This window comes from Pseudophryne corroboree, chromosome 11 (genome assembly GCF_028390025.1).
Source record: "Pseudophryne corroboree isolate aPseCor3 chromosome 11, aPseCor3.hap2, whole genome shotgun sequence".
Classification (NCBI taxonomy): Eukaryota; Metazoa; Chordata; class Amphibia; order Anura; family Myobatrachidae; genus Pseudophryne; species Pseudophryne corroboree.
In genome coordinates, this window is record NC_086454.1 from 131,284,898 (window position 1) to 131,299,974 (window position 15,077).

General features: G+C 42.7%; 1 protein-coding gene across 5 annotated transcripts in view; it reads left to right on the forward strand.

The window, feature by feature from the left end:
- Positions 1-15,077, forward strand: part of FRMD8 (FERM domain containing 8) — an 88,109-nt gene that overhangs the window by 60,363 nt on the left and 12,669 nt on the right. For all 5 annotated transcript variants that reach the window (XM_063944810.1, XM_063944807.1, XM_063944806.1 and 2 more), the window contains exons 7-8: positions 5,990-6,202; positions 6,293-6,416. In XM_063944810.1, coding sequence (XP_063800880.1) covers positions 5,990-6,202; positions 6,293-6,416 — 337 coding nt within the window. The remainder of the gene's footprint in view (positions 1-5,989; positions 6,203-6,292; positions 6,417-15,077) is intronic.

The following is a 15,077-nucleotide window of genomic DNA, read 5'->3' on the forward strand; positions in this document are numbered from 1 at the left end:
GATATCCAGCTCCCGATTATCAGCAGGAAAACCGTTGATGAGAGTGAAGTTGGATATGGTCGGCCTGCCTATTTATGCCCCACACACAATGCAATCTCATAGTCCCTACAATCCCATTGTCCATTGGACGAAGGAATTCGGCTTCGCATTATAACAAAAGGTCATAGGGTGATTCATACAGGTGGGCTGTGACGATTTCAAACAGCTCAGGTGGGTGGGAAACTAGGTTTCCCGCCGCATACCTGAGTAAGAGTAAATAATAGTAATGGACATAAACTTCTTATGTCCATAACTATTCGCACGAGCGATTAATACGCTCCAAACCAACACCGGAATATTGCTATTTAAATACTCTTCCGATGGGTACCAAACACTGCTGTATGACTCCTGTTAGACCCTTCGTACAATACAAAGAGGGATTCCTCCGTTCAGGGACATTCTATATTAACCAAACTTTCAGAATCTATCAAAGGGACCATGATCTACAAACTACATTAATTGTGGAAATATGTAACGATTGGGTCGCACGCTACGACTACATACTCTTTACCGTAAATACGCATACCGATGCGAGCGGGTGCACGCATCAGCGGGTATGCGCTATCACGGGAAAGCGCACGCATGCGCAGCGCGGACCAGCGTGAGGTGCAAATATGGCAGCGTGTATAGGGATATTTTTCTGACTTTGACAGCTTGGAGGAGGGTCATAGTGGGAGGAGCCAGTGCACACCAGGTAGTCCTAAATCTTTCTAGAGTGCCCAGCCTCCTTCGGAGCCCGCTATTCCCCATGGTCCTTACGGAGTTCCCAGCATCCACTACGGACTACGAGAAATAGAATTACCGGTGAGTAAATTCTTATTTTTTCTGACGTATATGATCCAGCCAAAGCTTAAGTTTCACAAGTCTGTTTTAGCTAATAATTATCACATTAGGCCTGATTCAGATGTGGTTGGAGATGCTATCACTGCTGCTTCCTTGGAAGCAGTAGTGATAGCGCTGTATGGTAATGCAGTAGGAGGTATCTATTACAAGCAGACGCCTCCTGCTGGAGTAGGACGCAGCATCAGATCTCTCACCATCGGGTGGCTTGTGGCACTCAAGGTGCAGCGCAAGGTTGCCATTACAGAGTCCAAGAAATCTCTGTCCTACGATGGAGATCCCTGGCCTTTCACTCCCCCTAAACGGTGGCGTCACGCCTCCGTTTTCACAAATGGAGGCCATCCCCCCCAGACAAAAGCAGACTGAATCACTGACAGTCTGCTGCTGTCCTGCTACCTTCATAGCAGGACCCATTCGCGTACGCGCAGAACGGGTCCTGCGCATGCGCAAAGTACCGATAATAGATACTTTGCACATCCCGTAGCAGGTGTTATGGGATCTGAATATGTTTGGAAGATCTATATCATAACCTAATATGAAGTGATGGGGATTTCCTTCTTTTTATGTGGGCCAGTTACTGTCATTTCAGCAGGATGGTGTGGGAAGGGGTTTAAAACTGAACTCTTTGAAAGTTTAGGTCTGTTTTCTTATAGACACAACTGGTGCTAACCTTTTTATATGCACTGATATATATATACAACCTGGTGCTGGCAAACTCTCCTTTTGAACCAGTGGGTTTAGTGGAGTTAAAGTTCTTTGTCTGACATTGGTTTGCTCTTGGCTGTCTTCACAGCTAGAGTCTTGGAGATGGGGGCTCTGTTTAGTAGGTCTCTTTTCCTCATCTTACTTGAAGACAGAGAAACGTTCCTTTCAGCCCACAGTGGTCTCCAAGCTTCAGCTAAATCAGGACATTGTGTAACAGGGCTTGGTTAGGAGTTGCATGTGGGGGCTAATTCAGATGTGGTTGGAGTTGCTGGCACTGCTGCATCCTTGGAAGCAGCAGTGATAGCTCTGTTGTTAGAAACCAGCATTAGGGCTGGAGACTGCCCGTCCGGGAGATGCTGCAGAGGACTGTTTGCAGTCTGAGGTGAGGTGTCTGGTGGTGGTGCCTGGTGCGGGCTCTGGAGTGATGGGGACTGGGCAGGTAAAAGGACCACGCTCTTGTGTGTCTGCTGTGCTAGGAGCCACCATGTTGAAGACCAACCCCATCTCAGTAAGCCAATGGTGGGGTCCATGTAAGCATTCACCCAATCCCGGGCAGCTTCTTCTTTTAAAAAGGGTTTGCCTTGATTCAGATGCTGCCAGTGCTTTGTTACTGCTTTGTGCAGGTGCTCCAGCTGTGTGTTCCCCTCATTCATTCTTCAGTGTACTTCAGCCACAATTGTTTAGCACTCAATCTGCAGTCTTCAAGTCTCCATTCTTCAGTGCTCTTCAGCCATGACTGGCGAGTATTCATTCTTCAGTTTACAAGTCCTCATTCTTCTGAGCTCTTCAGTCACGATTGACAAGTATTTAGTCGTCCGTTCTATATCCTCCTTTAGAGTTCACCAGCCACAGTCATCAAGAATTCTTTCCTCCGTCATCTCTGTTCGTAGTTGTTTGAGCTCCTCAACTGTAGCACCCTATAAGCAATCCAGTCTTAGCGGAGAATTCTTCTTTTGGACCTCTTAGTCACCGAGGTATATAAGAAGGAACTACATCCGGCCTTCTCGATTCCTACCCGCTGTGTTGTCGACTTCAGCTGACGCCCATTCGTCAGAGCCTCACCATCAGCCTGACGTGACATCTGTATGGTAATGCAGCAGGAGACATTTATTACTAGTAGACACCTCCTGCTGCAGTAGTGATTTGACCTGCATCCTAGGACATAGGCATTGCTTCACTCGCACACCATTAGGCAGCTTGTTACCATGTTGCCGCCCGTCACAGAGGCCAGGAAATCTCCAACGACGGAGCTCCCTGACCTCTTCTCTCCCCCTAAACGGCGGCGACACACCTCCATTTTGCAAAATGGAGCCCGTGACTCCCCCACCCCAAACGCTTCATTGTGGGACCCATTCGTGCATGTGTAGAACGGGTCCTGCACATGCGCAAAATATTAATAATTTGCACTTTGCTGTCTGAGTAGTAACAACCAGACCTGAATGAGGGACATGAAGCAGTCACAAGTCCAGATGCCTCTTGCAATTGAAAGTCAATGTGAACATCCACCTGTAATCACAGTCAGCCACATCTATGCCAACTCACCCAGCCCTCAAATTTTTGGAGCAGCCTTCATCCCCTATTATCTGCATTTGCTCCAGCCTTATCCTTGGTGCAGGAGATTGGCTGAAGTTGTGTGGATTTCTGCATACTCTCTCCTCTGACCTCAATTCTGTCTACACGCAGGCGGACTTATCCTACGTGCAAATGCCCCATTGCCATCCACCCACAAACAAGATGCGATCTGAATGTGTATAACTCAATAGTAACCCTTCAAGTTGCATTTGCAGGCCACAAATAACGCCCAGATCTATCCGCATTCAGAATTGCTTGCAACTCTGAATCGGGCCCACAGTTTTTAGCCCAGGCTAAGTCTCCATAAAAAAAGGCCTGGAGTTATATTTAAAGTGCCCAAGCTCCTGTAATGCTTATGGGTTTGTCAATCAAATATAGAGACTATGGAGTCAATTTACTAAGGATCGATTTTTATTTAAAAAAATTACATTCATTTGTTGGGGGTTTTTAATGATCTAAAATCGATAAATATCGACGGGGTGTTTAAGAGACAAAAATTGGCATTTACTAAGAAGTCATTTTAAAACCGATGTCTATGTTGGTGGATTTTTAAAGTCTGTCAGTTCCATTCAACATCGACTGCAAATAGACATAGAAATCAACCAAAAATCACCTACCACTTCCTGCTGATTTTCTATTGTACAAATCATAACACATTCAAGAAGCTGCTATAGTTCCTTTTAATTCTGGTTTGCGTACATCTCCAATGGTGGGGCGTCTGCGCAGGACTTATTCTGTGCATGTGTAGAACGGGTCCATCACATAAAGTGTTCCATGAGCCGTTTGATTAATCGACGGACGATATAGCGATCGCAGCTGCAATTGTATCAAAACAAAAATTGAAAAGATAGCGCTTCAAAACAATGGTGCTGCAGCAGACAACTGGGGTTGTCACCTTCACCCCCACAGAGTTCAATAAAAGTTCCAATACTTGCTGTTGTGCACCCCCTGGAATACTTAGACAGTCTTGGCAGTACGAAAAGCAATGTTCATTATGTTGATAGTGTGATCCGCTCTAACTTTCCCAATCCTTAATAGATCCGTCCTTTTTTCCTCTGGTGGGTAGAACTTTGTTGCTGCTTGTCTGGGCGAGCACTTAGCATTGATTGCTCAGGGTTTTCATTTGCACCTCATTAATAGATGTGACAAGCTAGGCCGGCTGATGAATGATTTGGAGTTTGAAAGCAGGAATAGAAACTGAACCACACACCCTCCTAAACAGGCAGCATAGTGATAGCACCCAATTACTTAATGTCTACAATCACAGTATTGATATAGTTTACTGATTGGGAACTATTGGAGAAACATCACCATTAGAGTGAGAACCTCCTGTACGTGTTTTCTGGTGAATTCAATTGACTAATCATTGGCTTTTATACATATACTCAGTACTTTGAATCATCAGGTTTTTTTCTATAAAATTCATCCTACGAATACTATCCATGACATCATCTAAGATTTCTATATCAATATTGTGACTGGAGACATTAAGTAATTGGGTGCTATCACTATGCTGCCTGTTTAGGAGGGTGTGTGGTGTGTAAATGGTCTTGTAATCTTTAGTACAACATTTTGGTATATTTATGCATGTGTGTGTGTGTTTATGTATGTATGTATGTGTGTGTGTGTGTGTGTGTGTATATATATATATATATATATATATATATAATATTATACACAAACACGCAATGTAGTCAAAGGGGTGCATTCAAAAGCTGTTGGAAGCTGCCGTCTTGTTGGAAAGACGGCAGCTTCTGACAGATTTAAGTCGGAAGGTGTTCCGACCTATTCAATATGGGCTGTTTTTTCCCGACAAGTTGGGAATTCCCGACTTGTCGGAAAACATGTGGATCGGCGGATTGAGGTGAGGAGACAGGAGAGCGGGGTGGCAGGCTATGGGGAGCGGGGTGGCGGGCTAGGGGCAGCAGGGCATGCAGGTACCTGACGGGCGTCCCCCTGCAGTGCTCCCCGGACAGCACTGGGATACATGGCTGAGTGCTGTGATGTGCGGCTCCCTGTGATCTCCCACACAGGGAACTGCTGACAGCAGCTGCACGGACACCAGCCAAATCCGACTGTCGGATTTGGCCAGTCTATTGAATAGGGCTTGTCAAATCCATTCCGACAAATGCACGTCGGAATGGATCCGACTCTTATTGAATATACCCCAAAATGTTGATATCGTAATGCCAACAGTTTTGTCGACAGGCAGTAGAAATGTTGACGTTAAATGTTGATAATAGGGTAAGGCATTATATGGAGGAAATATCCAAATGGTGGAGTATCTGAAATCTGACCAGGAAGTGTCTTTATAAAAGGTATATTTATGTACACATTATTTTAAATAATGTTTTTGGAGACATTCAGAAATGCTGCTGAGGAAACTGTTCTCTGCAATTGGCCTTTCCCAACTTGTGCTTTCCTTCATAAAATACATACAGTCCCGCTGACTGCTAACTCCATTCTGGTCTAGTGACTAGACTGGGGTGTGAAATGTTGACATTATCGGCTCCCTTATGTGGAAGGTGGTGTGGACACGCCCCCTTTCCTATACTTTCAATATAAATTTGGAGAGTAAAAAATCAGTACAAAGCCCTTTTTGTCCAGTACAGACCATAAAAAAAGGTACTGTACCTACCAAAAAGGTACAGTTGGAGGGTATGGGGTTAACTGAAGTCCTGTATAAAAAATGTACACGAAAGAAGATTCTGCTTCTGTGTGTGATTTAAATAATTATATTATAAACAGTCAGTTAGTATTTCTTTACTGACTCCTCCTATTTTTCCACTTAATGTCATTGTTTGAAAACTCTTCTCTTGATTCTTCCTTTCAGGCCCAAGTTGGAGTACTTTCTTCCATCACATATATGTAAAAAGAGGAATGGGCTGCTGACTGCGTTTAAGAATAGAGGGAATCGGCAAGCAAGTTTTGAGCAGACTCTGCTAAATACATATAAAACAGTTACAGAAAACATTTCATGTGGAGAGGGAGAGGCAACAAATTATAAGGAGTATCTGAAGAAATGCCATGAACTCCCTTATTATGGGTAGGAAGATCTTGGGTGGCTAAAAAGGAAGAGCACTAATGAAGTCAGACATTTGCTACATTGATCTTTGTTTGTTTTGTCTGTCATCAGATGTGCCTTTTTCATGGGGGAAATTGAAAAACCTAGCCAAGGAATCCTGAACAGGAATGGACGCAAGACAGTATCTGTGGCCATTAACATGGAAGGTGTATCTGTTATAGATCGAAAGGAAAAGGTACATGTGTATGAAAACATCAAGGGCTCTTCAATAGGTTTTTCTTTTAATACAGTAAACAGTTCCTATACAGACTGTCAAGTTTATAGTCTTTATTATAGTACCATTATGCCTGTAATCTGCCCCTTCTCCAACAGAGTTGGGAGTCGGAGGTGGGTAGTTTGTCTGAAGAATAATGGAGTAGATTCTTTGCTTGCCCCCATGTGTCTACTGCTTATGTTCACTTTCAGCAGATTCAACTATTTAGTCTGCATAATCTACTTTTCACCAGCTAGATTGGTGAGGTTTGGTTAAAGGGCCTCTGACACCTGTCCTAAATGTCGGCTTCAGATGCCTTTTGCCATTTATTGTGGGAGTGTCCGAAGGTGCAATCCTTTTGGACTCGGGTGCTTTGCGTGCTCTCTGACACTGGTATCTCACCCTTTGTTCTTACTCTGGGGTTTTGTTGTCTTGGGGCTATAGATGAAGATGCCCTAGATCTGTGATGGGGAACCTTTGGCACTCCAGCTGTTGTTGAATTACACATCCCAGCATGCCCTGCTATAGTTTTGCTATTTGGCCATGCTATAACTGTAGCATGGCATGCTGGGATGTGTAGTTCAACAACAACTGGCCTGCCAAAGGTTCCCCATCACTGCCCTACATAAATCTAGTTTACAGTATGCCGTGAGTCTATGTACACTGTCAAAGGTCTGTATAGAAAGACTATGGATGGACCCTGCCAGTCCTGATTTTCAGGCATGACAATCTCTGGTTAATGTGATAGTGCAACATGATTGCTATTTTTTATAAAACTCGTAAACTGAATCTAAATTCAACCCTATACGGTCCAGGTGGTTCTTCTCGAAGTATACTCCCCCATGAGGACCTGATTAAGAGCGTTTCACCAGCTCTAGGTTGATCCGTTAATATTATCTGTTTTCCGCGCATTCCTACTATAGTGTGCTGGGACTCGCATGTGTATTTATTTATTTATTACCAGTCCTTTATATAGCGCACACACATTCTGCAGCGCTTTACAGAGAATATTTGACCATTCGCATCAGTCCCTGCCCCAGTGGAGCTTACAATCTATATTACCTACCACATCTACAGGCACACACCATGCATATACCAACTCCACACAGTTAAGGTGCATACACACTGAGCGCTTTTCCCCCCTGTCCAGTGTGTATGGCCTTTAGGGCCATGGTGGGAATCAAACTCATGGTCTAAGTACTGTGATGCAGTAATGCTAATCATTACACCATCTGAGCTGCCCCATTATGCACATTGTCTGTGTCCACTCCCTTCTTTGACTGCTATATTAATTTACTGTTCTGAGATGTAACTTTGCATGGTATGTTGTGTGTGTGTGTGTGTGTGTGTGTGTGTGTGTGTGTGTGTGTGTATGCATCCCAACCCAGGGATGTGGCGCAATAACCAATCAATGATCCAGATTACAAACAGGGCCATCCACAATATGCATGCCTTCAGGATCAGTTATATATTTTTTAGGCGGCCATTCCTAGGCTAAGTCATCCCAATAACCAAGATGAGAGCGTATGGGCATATGATAAAGTAACAGATGAGGTACAGTCCTCCTGGATCCAGCCATCCAGGAAATTGGTTATTGCACCACATTCCTGGGTTGGGCCTGATGCCCACCTTTATGGATAGGTGACATATTTGTTAAGCTAGTACTTACCTGTATGGACCATTTTTTGATATGTCGACCTAGCCAGTCTTGAGAAAGATTCAATTGTTGAATCAAAATGTTGTACGATGGCTTGGATTTTAACTTTTTTTTTATACATAAAAAATAATTTTAAAGATTCCTATTTGTCTCTTGTGAGTGCCCCCCACATCCTGTGGAACCTTGAATATATTTGTGGACCTACGTCTGTTAGGCCCATTGGGAGCACCCTTTAATTGATTCTAAGACTGATGTGACTGTAGAACATCTGAGGAGATAGATATTATTATTAAGAGATATATATATATATATATATATATATATATATACATATATATATACATACATACACACACACACACACACACACACACACACACACACACACACAAGAACAAAGGTGCAGGCACTCACCAAAGAAGAGTTCAAACAGGCATTTAATGATAACTCACGGACATAGATACAAAAAGTGTCGACGGTTCAGTCATAGCACGACCTTCATCAGGACATCATATAGTACAGCGGCAAGGATGTTGCCCAATGGACCACCAACCATGGTGGTCCAGTGGGCAACATCTTTGCCACTGTACTATATGATGTCCTGATGAAGGTCATGCTATGACCGAAACGTCGACACTTTTTGTATCTATGTCCGTGAGTTATCAATAAACGCCTGTTTGAACTCTTCCTTGGTGAGTGCCTGCACCTTGGTTCTTGTATGTATTGGGTCCTGGTGGCCCCTTGCGGACCACCGCCTATGTTGTCCTTTTAAAGGCTGGAGTGTGGACTCATCCATATCGATCTATCAATCTATGAATGTGCATATATATAGATATGTGTGTGTGTGTGTGTGTGTGTGTGTGTGTGTGTGTGTGTGTGTGTGTATATATGTATATATATATATATATATATATCCACATCAGAGGAGCACTCACCAGTCTTCAAAGCAGTTTTTCTTTTATTTTCAACAAATCATGAGTGAAGGGGGTGTCGACGTTTCGGTCCCAGCTGGGACCTTTGTCAAGATCATATGGTAATGTGAATAGCCCCCATTTATACCCATACATGGCCCTCCCCCTAATTATCAAATTGGAGGAATTCCATATAGATACATTAAAATCACAAGTATTACAAAACATATACAGACATGACATACTTACATATAACATCTAGTGTGCAATAATATCATAATAGGAAACATAGATCCACTGTAGAACATCACTTAGGATGATACGATAGCGGCAGAAGCGGCGTGCGTTCCTCTGCGTACCGCACTTCCGGTCCTTGGAACGCAAGTTCCGATCATATGACCGGAAGTACATAGGTCAACGTAGCTGCATAAAAGTAAAGTGTGTTACCTTAAAGCATCGTGTTTCCGGTCTCTGGAACGCAAGTTCCAGTTGCGTAACCGGAGGTGTAGAGTGTAGTAGTTTGTATTCATAGGCAATATATGGTAACACGGTTGCCATAGTGACCAGCGATCACATTGACAAGATAATGTCTGTAAAAGGAATATCAGTACACTTGTACATTGGCGATTAAAACAGTGGATATATGTATCACAGAAGGATCCATATTTGGCTAATGTTACATGGACTCTGGTATAATCTTTAATTATATTGTTTGGCTATATTATTTGACAAGCTCTAATGATTTTGGGTACAGACACAGACCATCCTATTTTGGAAATCCAGAAAAGCAAAAAATGTAAAATTAAAATAAAATTAAAATGAAAAATATTTATAAATATGGAAATATGAAAATATAGATCATTCTAGAAAAACTCCATATTGGATGCCTTCATTTAGGCCCCGTGGGCGTATGGTGTCCAGTCGGTAGATCCATAATGCTTCTCGTTGAAGTAATAGCTTTGCTCTATCACCTCCCCTTTTCAGGGGTAGTATCCGATCTATAATCATGCATTTTAGTGATGCCAGAGTGTGTTTTGCCTCGTAGAAGTGCCTCGCTACAGGCTTGTCTAAGTGTCCAGCATTTATTGCTGTTCTGATGGATAGGCGATGATTCGCCATTCTGTCTCGGAATGGACAAATCGTTTTGCCCACATACATCAAGGAACATGGGCACATGAGTATGTAGATGATGAAATCAGAGGTACAGCTTACTCGCTGATGAATCTTAATTTTCTGTCCAGTATGTGGATGATGGAAATATTCACCAGAGTTCATACTTCTACATGTTGTGCAGTTTACACATCGAAAGCACCCTTTTTCTGTGATGGTAGCCATGAATCAGATTCTGGTTTTAGTGGTCTATCAGGTTGCATGAGGATATCTTTTCAATTCCGCCCCCGTTTGAGCTGATGAGAGGCTTAGCTGGTAAATGTTTGCTAAGAGATGGATCACTTTTGACCACTGGCCAAAGATTTTTAACTGCATGTCGTACGACTGGGCCTGCAGTGTCAAATGTTGTGGTGACTACAAATCGATTTTGTAACCTCTGTTGTTTCTTTAGATTTCCAGACGAGAAAATCTTTTTGAGCTTTATGTAGACAGTTGTTGATAATCTGTTCACTATATCCTCTCGAGGAGAATCTCAATTTCATTTCTTCAAGTTGTATACTGGCTGTGTCTGGATCTGAATTGTTGCGGAGTACTCGCAAAAATTGTGAGACCGGCATATTTCGTTTAAGTGAACCAGGGTGATAACTTCCAAAGTGTAACAAAGTGTTGCGATCCATGGTTTTCCTGAATAGCCTGTGTCCATACCCAAATTCTGTGGCATAGATGGTCACATCTAAGAAATTAATCTCCTTTCTACTGTACTCCATAGTAAGTCTAATAGGAGAATTCAGGTCATTTAGGCACTTCAACATATTTTGGAGTGCCACCTCACTGTCTGTCCAGATCAAAAATATATCATCTATAAAACGGCGGTAAAAACCGATACTATCTCCAAACAGCGGGAAAATCTGTGTGTTTTCATAAGCGTCCATAAAGAAATTTGCATAGGATGGTGCAATGTTACTGCCCATCGCAGTACCCGCCGTTTGGAGATAGTATCGGCCGCCATATTGGAAATAGTTACATGTTAGAGTTAATTCCAACAAATCAATCAAGAATTCAATTGGTGGTGAGACCATATGTGTTCGAGATAATGCTTGGCGGACAGCCATCAGTCCTTCATTGTGTGGTATAACAGTGTATAGAGACGCTACGTCCATTGTTACTAGAATTCCATGTTGGGAGGCCGGAAGTGCATTGATCATTCTCAAGAAGTCATTAGTATCCTGTATATAACTCAATGTGTTTTTCACACTTTTTTGTAGGAAACTATCTAGATATTGTGCCACAGGCGAAAATAGGGAGTTCCAGGATGATATAATTGGTCGGCCCGGTGGTCTCACTAAGGTCTTATGTATTTTAGGCACCAGATAAAGTATAGGACAAATAGGGTGTTCAGTCTTGAGAAAGGTCAATGTATCGGTATCAATCCAACCATTGGTAAAACCAATGTCTAGACTAGTGTCTAAGCGCTTTTAAAAGGACACTGTGGGGTCACCCCCCCAGTATCTTGTATGTATCACTATCTGATAGCTGTCTAAGTGCCTCGTTGTCATAGTCCTTAGTATCTAGGACCACCACCGCGCCCCCCTTATCGGCAGGGCGTATTGTCAATAGGGGGTTATTTTTCAAATCTCTAAGTGCTCTTTTTTCAAGAGGTTTCAAATTACATCTCATATGTCTTTGTTGAGTAAGTGATTCCTGTATATTATGATCCAATAATCTAGTGAAAGTTTTAATACTGGGGTTTAGTGAGGGCGGGTCATATGTGCTCTTTTTCTTAAATGTTGTTTTAGTGTAATTCATTTTGCTGGTGTCTTGAAATTTTTCAGTGAGTCTGAGTTTTCTACCTATCTTAAATTTATCAACTGACCAACGGAATTTGTCAAATTTAGGTGTTGGTATGAAACTCAATCCCTTGGATAGTAAACTAATCTCTGGTTCAGTGAGTTTGTGTGATGATAGATTAATTACTGACTCTTTTGAGTCTTTGTTGTTTTCTTTTTTTCTTTTGTGTTTGCCCCGCCGGAGGTGGGACCTGCTGCGTTTAAAGCAGAATTATTGATTTTAGATCGAGTATTGGCCTTAGGTAGTGGTGGTTTTCCAACGGTCTGGGAGTCCAAAGAGTCCCTATCTGAGGATGAAAAGCTATCAAGTTGAGACTGGTTATAGTGATATTTATTATTCCTGTGTCTAAAGGGCACTGGATTATCACTGCCTGTGAGCCACCTATAGACTCTATGATCCTTGTAGTCCCGTTCAACTTTAATTAATTTGGCTCTTTTGAATGTTACTAGGTCTTTATGGTATTTTATCAATTTGATCTTTGAGTTTACTTAACCACTGTTGTGAACTATCTGCTTGTAGAATTAGAGATGAGCGGGTTCAGTTCCTCGGAATCCGAACCCGCCCGAACTTCATGTTTTTTTACACGGGTCCGAGCGACTCGGATCTTCCCGCCTTGCTCGGTTAACCCGAGCGCGCCCGAACGTCATCATCCCGCTGTCGGATTCTCGCGAGGCTCGGATTCTATCGCGAGACTCGGATTCTATATAAGGAGCCGCGCGTCGCCGCCATTTTCACACGTGCATTGAGATTGATAGGGAGAGGACGTGGCTGGCGTCCTCTCCGTTTATAGAGAGTGAGACTAGAGTAGAGAGAGACACAGTAGTAATTTTGGGGAGCATTAGGAGGAGTACTTTAGGAGGAGTACTACTACTTGCTGAAGTGATAGATAGATAGTGTGACTGTATAATGTATATCTGACTTGTGGGGGAGACACTGACAGTGGGGAGCAGTTAGAGTCTGAGAGCAGGACTCAGGAGTACATATAACGTACAGTGCACACTTTTGCTGCCAGAGTGCCACACTGCCATTGTGACCACACTGACCACCAGTATAATATATATTGTGATTGTCTGCTTAGGAGTACTACTTGCAAGTTGCTGATAGTGTGACCAGTGACCTGACCACCAGTTTATAATAATCACCACCAGTTTAATATATATAATATATATATATAATTGTATATAATATATATATAATATTGTATACCACCTACCCGTGGTTTTTTTTTTTTTTTTTCTTTCTTCTTGATACATACTACTATAGTAGCTTACTGTAGCAGTCTGCGGTGCTGCTGAGCTGACAGTGTCCAGCAGGTCCGTCATCAGTCATTAGTACATAATAAATATATACAGGTTGAGTCTCCCTTATCCAAAATGTTTGGGACCAGAGGTACTTTGGATATGGGATTTTTCCGTATTTTGGAATAATTGCATACCATAGTGAGATATCATGGTGATGGGACCTAAATCTAAGCACAGAATGCATTTATGTTACATATACACCTTATACACACAGCCTGAAGGTCATTTTAGCCAATATTTTTTATAACTTTGTGCATTAAACAAAGTGTGTCTACATTCACACAATTCATTTATGTTTCATATACACCTTATACACACAGCCTGAAGGTCATTTAATACAATATTTTTAATAACTTTGTGTATTAAACAAAGTTTGTGTACATTGAGACATCAAAAAACAAAGGTTTCACTATCTCACTCAAAAAAGTCCGTATTTCGGAATATTCCGTATTTCGGAATATATGGATATGGGATACTCAACCTGTATTATATACCTGTCCGGCTGCAGTACTAGTGTGATATTATATATATATATATTGATTTCATCTCATTATCATCCAGTCTATATTAGCAGCAGACACAGTACGGTAGTCCACGGCTGTAGCTACCTCTGTGTCGGCAGTCGCTGGTCCATCCATAATTGTATACCACCTACCCGTGGTTTTTTTTTTTTCTTTCTTCTTGATACATACTACTATAGTAGCTTACTGTAGCAGTCTGCGGTGCTGCTGAGCTGACAGTGTCCAGCAGGTCCGTCATCAGTCATTAGTACATAATAAATATATATTATATACCTGTCCGGCTGCAGTACTAGTGTGATATTATATATATATATATATATATATATATATATATATATATTGATTTCATCTCATTATCATCCAGTCTATATTAGCAGCAGACACAGTACGGTAGTCCACGGCTGTAGCTACCTCTGTGTCGGCAGTCGCTGGTCCATCCATAATTGTATACCACCTACCCGTGGTTTTTTTTTTTTTTTTCTTTCTTCTTGATACATACTACTATAGTAGCTTACTGCAGTGCCACTCCTAGATGGGCCCGGTGTTTGTGTCGGCCACTAGGGTCGCTTATCTTACTCACACAGCTACCTCATTGCGCCTCTTTTTTTCTTCTTTGCGTCATGTGCTGTTTGGGGAGTATTTTTTTGAAGGGCCATCCTGCGTGACACTGCAGTGCCACTCCTAGATGGGCCAGGTGTTTGTGTCGGCCACTAGGGTCGCTTAGCTTACTCACACAGCTACCTCATTGCGCCTCTTTTTTTCTTTGCGTCATGTGCTGTTTGGGGAGTGTTTTTTGGAAGGGCCATCCTGCGTGACACTGCAGTGCCACTCCTAGATGGGCCAGGTGTTTGTGTCGGCCACTAGGGTCGCTTAGCTTACTCACACAGCTACCTCATTGCGCCTCTTTTTTTCTTCTTTGCGTCATGTGCTGTTTGGGGAGTGTTTTTTGGAAGGGCCATCCTGCGTGACACTGCAGTGCCACTCCTAGATGGGCCCGGTGTTTGTGTCGGCCACTAGGGTCGCTTATCTTACTCACACAGCTACCTCATTGCGCCTCTTTTTTTCTTCTTTGCGTCATGTGCTGTTTGGGGAGTGTTTTTTGGAAGGGCCATCCTGCGTGACACTGCAGTGCCACTCCTAGATGGGCCAGGTGTTTGTGTCGGCCACTAGGGTCGCTTAGCTTACTCACACAGCTACCTCATTGCGCCTCTTTTTTTCTTTGCGTCATGTGCTGTTTGGGGAGTGTTTTTTGGAAGGGCCATCCTGCGTGACACTGCAGTGCCACTCCTAGATGG